A 10,089-nucleotide genomic window follows, 5' to 3' on the forward strand; every position below is an offset into this window, starting at 1 on the left:
ACAAACTCCTGGTGAAACGAATTCACAACTCCTGGTGAAATAAATTCACAAACTCCTGGTGAAATAAATTCATAAACTCCTGGTGAAACGAATTCACAACTCCTGGTGAAACGAATTCACAACTCCTGGTGAAATGAATTCACAACTCCTGGTGAAATAAATTCACAAACTCCTGGTGAAATAAATTGACAACTCCTGGTGAAATGAATTCACAAACTCCTGGTCTAGTAGCGACATCGCCCTTGCTAGACAATCAGATAGGCAAAGTTCAAAACAAAACATGGCTTGACATAACTTTCAAAAACTTCTTTTTCCTCGTAAACATATTTGACTAACACTCATTTTTTTATCGGTCATAGTCGAACTCATAACTTTCAAATATCAACCAAGGCTAACAGTTCATAAGCACTCGTTAAGTAACACACACTGTCACATAACATAAATAACATCACTTTCACTTTAAGTAAATAGCACTCTTCATAAGACTGCACATTAAATAGCAAACTCGCACTTAATATCATATTTTAAATAGAAAGCGCACCAAATACTTTTCATAAAAACTGCAAACATACTTTAAACTGAAAGCTCACTAAAATACTTTAGTTCGAAAGCCCACGTAAAAACACTTTAGTTCGAAAGCCTACGTAACATCATATCATGAATAAAAAGCTCACTAAAATACTTTAGTTCAAAAGGCCACGTAAAAACACTTTAGTTCGAAAGCCACCTCATTCGCTTAAAACTCCTTAAATTGATTTTTCCTACACTCCGCCTTTACTCGCAGAGATAGCCTTTTGAAAGCAAACAACGTACTAATAAGACTCAAGAAGTTCTCATACTTATAGGAATGCAAGTCCCTAATTAATTCTCTTATCTTTCGTTCACTTCTAGGAAATTTTTAGAAACTTGCATATTAATTAAATCGGGAAATTTAATTAATAGCACTTCTTTATTAAACTTAATTATTTTCGTGGCTCGAGAATGTCGTCTCTCTTTTCTCCTATTTCCTTAGCGGCCACCCGAGGCGTCGCGAGGCGACGCCGGTCGGCCCTTCGCATCTCGCAGTTAAATATCTTCCATCTTCGGAAACTTAGCAAATTATTCGGGAATTAATCAATTGAGCTCCAACTCAAGTCCTTAAATTAATCCCAACCAACAAATAACTTCTTAAGTCCAAAATTAAGAGTTCTCGGCCCAAACAGTAAATCTCTTAGCCCACTAATTAAATGGGAATATCTCATCACCTCATTTAATTCATATGGCCCAAGCTAAATTAAATTGTAGTTCATCCAAGCTTTAAATAATTCTCGGCCCACTTTCTTAACTAAATTACAATTTCTTTACTCTCCAAATCTTTCAAATAAAGAATGATACTTGGCCCAATTCTTTAATTTCAGCTCATGTGTAGAATTAATTCCTTTGGCCCCAATCTAGAATTTAGTAGTGGCCCAACAATTTAAATTGGAATCAATCCAATTATATACTCCTATCGGTCAACTCCCTCTAAACATCATTCCTTTGCTCATTCCCCAAAATTTTCAATTAGAATTTTCCCAAACTGAGAAAAAGCAGCGGCGAGTTCTCCTCTTCTCACGCCTCTTCTCCGGCGAAATCGCCTCTACCTCACGGCCTCTCTGGCGATTTCGTGCCCGGGGTGACTCCAATCCCCCTCAAATCGGACTTCTCTCTCTCATTCACTTCTCCATTCACCAATTAAGTTTTTTTCAAATCCCTAAAATTAGAGAACACGGCAGCGCGCCTTTCCTCTCCGGCGAAATCGCCGCTATCTCGACGGGATTTCGGAGTCCCGTCGGCGCGTACCCCTTCCTCCATCGAGTTCTCTTTCTCCAGCGAACGCCCTCCGGCGAGTTCTGTTCCTCCTTGGTGACGTCAGCAGTGGAGAGGAGGCGTCGCCTCAACTCCGTGCCTCAGTAACTCGCCGCCTCGCCGGCTGCTGCTCCGTTGTCTCCGTCCTCGCCGAGCTGCCTCTCCTCTTAAGCTCTTCTCTGTCGAGTTCTCTAGGAGGCAGCGATTCCGGACATCTCTCGATCTCTCCTCGACGGCGCCGACACCAGCCGCCTCGCTCTGCTGCTCTGGCAGCGCCTCCGCTCCAGCCAGATCTCCTGGAGCTCGTTGCTGCCCGTCCGTCGCCGGGCAGCTTCGCCGAATACTCCTCACTCCAAAGCTAAGTCCCCAATCCCTTAGCCCCTTTTTAGTTTAGAATTACTAAAGCTTTGATCTTGGGCAGACTGTTATTGTTGATTCATCACTTGATATGGGGAGTCTAATTGCATTTGAGAGGGATTTGAGAAAGAATGTAGCTACTGGAATAAGTCTTATTGTGATGGGTTCTGTTTCTAAGTTTCATTCAGAGTTGCTATGGTTCTAAGTTCTTGGTTACCTACTGTGCTAGCTCTATATGATGCAAGGTTATTGGGTGTTGAGGTTGTTACCTCACTTTGATTCCTCTTGGAAGGGACCGATGTCCAGCCTCAAAATCTCCTCCTTGCTCCTCCTCCCTTCCTTGCTATATTCCTTGACATATTTGGTGAAATTATAGTGTTGAGAATGAGGGGAGGAGAAGGAGATTGGGGTTGTTTATATAGTGCTCTATTCTTGGCTTTTTGTGCTTGAGACTTGGAGGCAAAGGCTCTTATTTTGGGGCTGCCAGCTCTACCTCTTTTGAGCTTCATGTTCATGTTATTCTTACTACTTTGGTGTATGTGTGGCTGTCTCTCTCTTGGCTATTTCCTCAGCCTTGATCGGTGGGAAAACTAGAATTTTGCTCATGTCTATATTGGGCTTGTGTAGAGGCTCATTCTACTATGCTCTCTTGTCTTGGTTCCTCTTTGATGCTAGTTGAGAATGCGACAAAAAATAGGCTGACTTCATGCTCTAAATGGCAGCCTCCTAGCTGCACTATTTTCGTCTATTACTCCACTTTCCTATTTGAGCTTGTGCCTCCCTTCCTTGTTATTTGTGAGTCATCTTCTAACCCCATTTTTGTGCTAATTTGCAGGTACATGGCTGGAGCTATGGAGTCTTGTGGCTGCTCCCTAATCGAGAAAGAGAGTGAGGGAGAAAGAAAGAAGATGCTCCTCTAGAGATCCCTTGGCTCCATCACCAAAATAGCTAGCTTCCAAACTTGTTGATTAGTGTTGTAGGATAAAGGGTGTTGAATAGATGTGTGTGTTGTCACTCTCACATATGTAAACATGTGCTAGATGTATCTCCAACATTCTTGTATATCTTATTCCTCACATATTTATTTAGTAAAAGCATAGCCTTTACTTTTATCCTTGAAATATAAATTTCCCTGCACTTTATTTCCAATCGTCTCTTTGTCAAATTTTTTTTTATACTCCAAAACTAGTGCAAGAAAACTCGGGTTGTTACAGATTCTTACTTAAAACATAAATAATGTAAGTAGTTTAGGACGAACCGAAATATAAGAGTGCAAGTAACACGGGACAAAGGGAGTACTAAACTTCATAATTTGAATGAATATTATCACATACTATAAAAATATTTTTACATTTGAAATTCATTATTTATTTGTGTATTTATCATTTTATAATTTTATAAAAATAAGTAGGAAAGGTAAGATTTTTGAAATACTATTTTAAATATATATATTATTTTTAAAATTTCAGCACCGGCTTATTTGGATTTCTAGTTCCGTCCCTGATTTTACTGCATTTTTCGAACTTGTGTTACTTGATTTTACTTCACTGTTGTGGAGGTTAGTTGTGCTTAAGCCGTGGTCTTTTATTTGTTATGCATTTACGTTCTATACCAAGAGTACATTTTTATGTTTATTGTGTGAATGTTCGTAGAATTTATTTCTTGCAAACAAGTTAATGCTCATTTATTTTCTTGTTAAGGTAGTAAACCAGACTCTTCGAACTCCCTTTGTTCTTTTATTGTACGAATACATTTAGCTCTTGCATGCCTAGTTTGTTGTGTTTATTTCCGAGATGTTTGATTTTGTAGTTACTCTTACGGTAGAAAGAAGAAACGAATGAGGAGCTAATTTGGTTGTTGAAGTGATGAGTAACATCCTTACTTTAATCACTTACTACTTGTTTTGTTTTCATTTTTAGTCCAAAATTGTAGAATAATACAACTGCAATTATTCAGTGCATGATTATACTCTTCTCCAATAATTGAATGATAATTATTAAGGCTTCATTATTAGTTAGATGAGTTATAAATTTCATTTGTACACATGAAACACGTAGGCTATATATTTATTTTAATGTGCACCATCGACTAAGGGACATGAATCTCGTGAATCAGTATATTTTATTTCAGTTTGCATCAATGACCATATAATGAAATTGGATTTGATTCGTTTTGCACCTTCCTATGTATAGTTTATTTTTATACATCAGATTATTTTTATACATAAAGTTTCAATAATTTAAGGATAAACTAAAGCCAACCATCAAGGTTACAGCCAGCCACAATCCTATATATATTGAAGCGAAATCAAATTACCAAGAAACAGAAAGCAAAAAAATTACAGCTGATCTGAAATATGTCTACCATTAGCATGCAAGTATCCATCCTTAGGAAGCCAGTAAAGTCTTTCCATGGCTTGCATAGGAGAGCTTCAAAGGCGCGGTGTGTCTCTCGTACTTCACCCGTGGCTCTCCTCAAGGCTCGTTGCTCCACACCACTTGAAGAAGCTCATCAAATACGACGCTCTGGAAACTACGAGCCTTCCCTCTGGGATTTCAGTTACATTCAGTCTCTCAACACTCGCTATAAGGTATGATTACTGGTTTCTAAATATATATACGTACTCCCTCTGTTTGCCACTAAATGTTCTAGTTTTCCATTTTCGTCTAGTTTGCCATAATGTTTCATTTTACCATTACTATTTTTGGCGAGTAGACCTGATTTCACTCACATTTTATAACAAAATAAATATATAAAAATATGACACATTGTACATTTTATTGCCGGAGGGAGTACTTTAGTCACAACTAATGCAATTTATATGAATATTTAAATAGGAGGAGACAGACTTAAAAAGGGAAGCTGAGTTGATTGTGCAAGTGAAGATAATGCTAAATGATAAAATGGAGGCTGTTCATCAATTGGAGTTGATTGATGACTTGAAATATCTTGGACTATCTTATTTCTTTCAAGATGAGATTAAGGAGATTTTAAGTTTTATATTTAGTGGTAACACATGTTTCCACAATAATGAAGCAGAAGATCAAAAAGATTTGTATTTCACCGCTCTTGGATTCAGAATTCTCAGACAACATGGTATCAATGTTCCCCAAGGTGGTACTAAAACTTGTTACAACTTGTGCTTTTAACATATTTTATTTCTCTGAGTATTATATCTAAATATAGGATATGATCTTAATCTTAATCGCAGAGGTATTCGATTGTTTCAAGAACGAGAAGGGTAGCGATTTCAAGGCAAGCCTCGGCCACGATACGAAAGGAATGTTACAACTTTACGAAGCATCATTCCTATTGAGAGAAGGTGAAGATACATTGGAGCTAGCAAGGCAATTTTCCACAAAATGTCTGCATAAAAAGCTTGATGAAGATGGTGGCGATGAAATTGACGAAAATCTGTTATCGTGGATTCGCCACTCTTTGGATCTTCCTCTTCACTGGAGGGTTCAAAGACTTGAGGCAAGATGGTTCTTAGATGCTTACGCGAGAAGACCAGACAAGAATCCACACATTTTCAAGCTTGCGAAACTCGACTTCAATACCATGCAAGGAACATATCAACAAGAATTGAAAGATATCTGGAGGTATATATCACACTGAGAATTGATGTTCATTTATTTCTTAATTAATTAATTAATTGATTTATTTAATTTTGTTTGGTGGCATTATAGATGGTGGAGTAATACAGGCTTTGCTGAAAAACTACCATTTGCAAGGGATAGGATTGTGGAATCCTTCTTTTGGGGAGTTGGAATGTTTGAGCCTTATCACTATGGATCTCAGAGAAAAATGGCTGCTATTTTTATTATGCTGATAACAGTTCTAGATGATATTTATGATGTGTATGGCACCCTAGATGAGCTGCAACTTTTTACAGACATCATTGGGAGGTGAGTAATATATATTTTGACAGCACACCGGATATGATTAGTTGATAACTATGTCAACAACCTACGTTATGGATGTCAACATGAAAGACATTTGTATGTCAGTATGTAAATATCGATTTCAACCAAAGGTATACAACTACATTTAGTTGACAATACAAATGTGTTCGTGTTGACATCCATACGTAAGTTGTTGACATAGTTATATGTTGTCACTTTAAGATAGTTGTCAATTGAATCGAAGAATTGATGGATTGACCAATTGAATTTAAATTTCAGATGGGACAATGAATCCATAACCCAACTACCATATTACATGCAAGTTTTTTATTTGGCACTCAACAACTACATTTCTGAGGTGGCATACCATGTTCTCAAAGAGCAACATTTCATCTGTATCCCCTATCTACAGAAATCAGTACATATACATACCTTCATTTCTCTCTACATTGTGAAATGAAAGAAATCATGTTGATTCTTGGTACCAATATATTTTTTTCTCTTGCAGTGGATAGATTTGGTTGGAACATATTTGAAAGAGGCAAAGTGGTACTACAATGGATATACACCAAGCCTAGAAGAATATCTCAACAATGCCAAGATTTCAATAGGATCTCCTAATTTAATATCGCAGCTATATTTCACATTCGCAAATGGAGATGACAAAACGGCCATCGACAGCTTGTACCAATATCACAACATACTTTACTTAGCAGGAAGGATTTCAAGGCTTGCTGATGATCTTGGGACATCTCAGGTACTTAAATAATTTATTTTCTTTTTTGGATTGTTCCACTTTAGTGTATCTGAGCATTTTTTTTGGTTTGTCTTACTTTATTTTCTCTTTATCTCTCTACCTTTTTTCCTTTCATAGTTTATTCTCCTTTCCCTTAACTCACTTTAAATATAATTTCTTAAATCTCGTGCTAAAAAGAAAAGTCGCTACTACATATGGACAGATGGAGTAATTTATATGCTTTTGAATGTTTTATCTTATTGGTATTTCTTTCATCACATGAAGCACGAGCTGGAGAGAGGGGACGTGCCGAAAGCAATCCAGTGTCACATGAAGGACAGAAATGCTTCGGAGGAGGAGGCGCGAGACCATGTGAGGTTTCTGATTGGGGAGGCATGGAAGGAGATGAACACGGAGGTGGCAGCTGGTTGTCCGTTTCCAAATGATTTGGTTGCGGCTGCGGCTAATCTTGGAAGAGCGGCGCAGTTTATATATCTTGACGGAGATGGTCACGGAGTGCAACACTCAGGAATACATCAACAGATGAGTGGCTTGCTGTTTCAGCCATATACCTGAGTACTTATTTGGCAATCAACAATTTTAATGTGGGGCTTGATCTACTTACATAGCCCAGGCATGCTATATTATATGTATATATATGGCATGATTAGCAAGATACTTGCTGAATTTGTATAAAGGTTAATGTATTTCCTAAATCCAATCATGGTCCAACTCCTAGTATTATTATATATATTACTTTAACTAGTATTACACTCGATGCTATGCACGGACTAATATATATTTAAAACATTGATTTACATCACAAATTAATTAAATAAAATTAGAATTAATATTATATGAAAGTTGTAAACAAAATGAGTAACAAAGTTTTAGTTAAATAAGGATTACAAATATATACAAATCAGAACCAGAAGAAACTTGAAACAATTAATCAGAATATAATGTTCTAGCATTAAATCATAGAAGATAAAAACAGTATTGGATAATACAAATGGGTAGTTACTCGTAATTTTTTATATCTTCTTAATATATATTATATTAACTTCAGAATTTAAAGAACTAGCAACCTCTTCATTACAAACTAAAATCTTCAAAGTTTCACTACTCATTTCATTTTTCAACAAAACTCGAAGATAAAATAACTCGTTTGCCTTGCTTGGAGCCATTTGTTGCACATCTTATAACGTAATAAAATACATATACAATTTAAAAATTAATTAATAAAATATATTTTATCATAACTTTAAAATGGAAAAAAATTAATAACCAACATTAGATTAAAAAACAGAAAAATCTAAAGACTTACTATTGAAAAGAAAATTTCTGATTGTTAAAATATGAAAGAAATAAAATCGTGGTAATATAGTACTCCCTCCGTTCCATAGTAATAGAGGCATTTCATTTTGTGCACTCGTTTTAAAAAAATAATTATAAATAGTTAAAGTGGAGAAAAAGTAAACTAAGAGAGAGAATATTATAAATAAGACTCTTCTCTACATTATTCTTTCTCTTACTTTACTTTTTCTCCACTTTAACTTTTTATAATTATTTTTTCAAAACGAGTTTGCAAAATGGAATGCCTCTATTACTATGGGAACGGAGGGAGTAGTAATTATGAAGTGATCCAAAAGGATGGGAATATATAAATTTGTGATTTCGTATCGCAGATTGCTTGGAACAATATGCCGAGTTGATTGGCTATGTATCACAGATTGCTTGGTTATGTACTGCAGGTTGCTTGCTTAGGTTGTCATTTTAACTATGGTGTCACCATAGTGCTATGATTTCATATTGCTGTTGCTTGGAACCTCGTGTTGAGTTGATTGTCTGTGTATCGCAGATTGCTTACCTATATATCATAGATTGCATGCTACGTTGTTGTCAAGTTGTCACTTTAAGAGTGGTGTCACCCTAACACTCCCCCATAAATTCATATATTAGTTTAGGTTCATTAAACTAGTTCATTCCTACTTTAGTATAATTAGGATGATCCTTATACTATTTCTTCAATCAAGTGTTAAATAAGAATTCACTACAAAGACTATCATCTTTTTTTCTTATTTCAAATATTTCCACCTAAATTTGCAACAAATGGTATCGACAGCCAAATAGCTCTTGTATCAAGACGTGGAAGAAATGACAAATCCTATAGAGTCAACAACTTCCCGTATTTGTCAGTGAAAATTACAATTTTTAGAGTATCAAAATGAAGATTTTTTTTCATCAAAATATCTAGCCATCTAGGGAATATGATAAAAAAAAAAAATTGTACATAATCCAACTCTAATGAGGTAGGGAATATAGAATAATAAAAATGTTATGGCGTTGTTCTTCTACAAGCAAGTGTAGCCATCTATTTCGGATTTATGGGAGCCACCTTCTTAAAGTAAGAATGTTTTACATTGGGTGTTGAAGGTCTTGGTTCTTTCCCTAAGGTTCTCGTATGTAATTTGGAGTGTATCCAACTGATCAGGAAGAGATTCCCGACCCAGCTGAGTCGTTGGTACGACAACCGGGACCTGGCTTCAAACAAGTTTCCTCAACCCACTTCTGCTGGCTAGTATAATGGAGGAAGGGGTCGAATCCCATGAGGATGGACATGTTTTGATAACTGTGGTGACTTTCCTGTGTGTTTTGGTTAGCTACCACGCTTGGGTTGAGATTTTACCTAGGCAAGAAATAAAGGTGGTACTCTACTGACTAGTAGGCGTGAAAATAACAGGCATGTGGTGGTGTTCGTGAAAATAGGGGACAAGGTGTCTCAGAAGCATATGAAAAGTAGACAGTTACTAAAAGAGGAAATCTAGACAACAAGGTATATCTGGTGGCCGGGTGGCTCTCTCGACAGTCTGGACAGTACAACCGAAAAGTAGGGAACAAAAGCAAAAGTAACTTAAAAGTAAAAGTGGTCCAAACTAAAGTTGATTTTGACGTTTTCTTCTTCACCAAGCATTAACAAAAATTAGATAAACACAAACACCATAACTGAACTTCAGATTCATAACCTCAAACTCAAGATCCATTGATTAAATGTTCAAAATTAAAATAAACGATGAAATTGCAATTTTATTTCTACTGACTGACATGCAAGGGTGTGATCACGGCGCAGAACAGAAACTCATGCACGAAAATTTGATTAAACATAACTACAACTTCAAATCGACAACTCCAGGTAAGAAAGCACTTAGAAATTAAAGGCAACAACTAGATCTAACTTTCCTATGCAGAACGAAGCAAACTCGA

At 36.4% G+C, this 10,089-nt stretch overlaps 1 protein-coding gene across 2 annotated transcripts; it reads left to right on the plus strand.

Annotated features, from left to right (window-relative positions):
- The first annotated feature begins 4,524 nt into the window (after positions 1–4,524).
- Positions 4,525–7,576, plus strand: LOC125208619 (sabinene synthase 1, chloroplastic-like). Of its 2 annotated transcripts, none has more exons than XM_048108271.1 (7): positions 4,525–4,774; positions 5,022–5,298; positions 5,396–5,786; positions 5,874–6,092; positions 6,369–6,507; positions 6,598–6,846; positions 7,111–7,576. In XM_048108271.1, exons 1-7 carry the CDS (start codon positions 4,541–4,543, stop codon positions 7,399–7,401), a joined length of 1,800 nt encoding a protein of 599 aa, XP_047964228.1. In that variant the 5' UTR covers positions 4,525–4,540; the 3' UTR covers positions 7,402–7,576. The 2 variants fall into 2 exon arrangements, with proteins under 2 accessions (XP_047964228.1, XP_047964229.1); XM_048108272.1 differs by having other exon boundaries at positions 6,369–6,447.
- Positions 7,577–10,089: the final 2,513 nt, after the last annotated feature.

Source organism: Salvia hispanica, chromosome 2 (assembly GCF_023119035.1).
Source record: "Salvia hispanica cultivar TCC Black 2014 chromosome 2, UniMelb_Shisp_WGS_1.0, whole genome shotgun sequence".
In the NCBI taxonomy this organism is placed as follows: Eukaryota; Viridiplantae; Streptophyta; class Magnoliopsida; order Lamiales; family Lamiaceae; genus Salvia; species Salvia hispanica.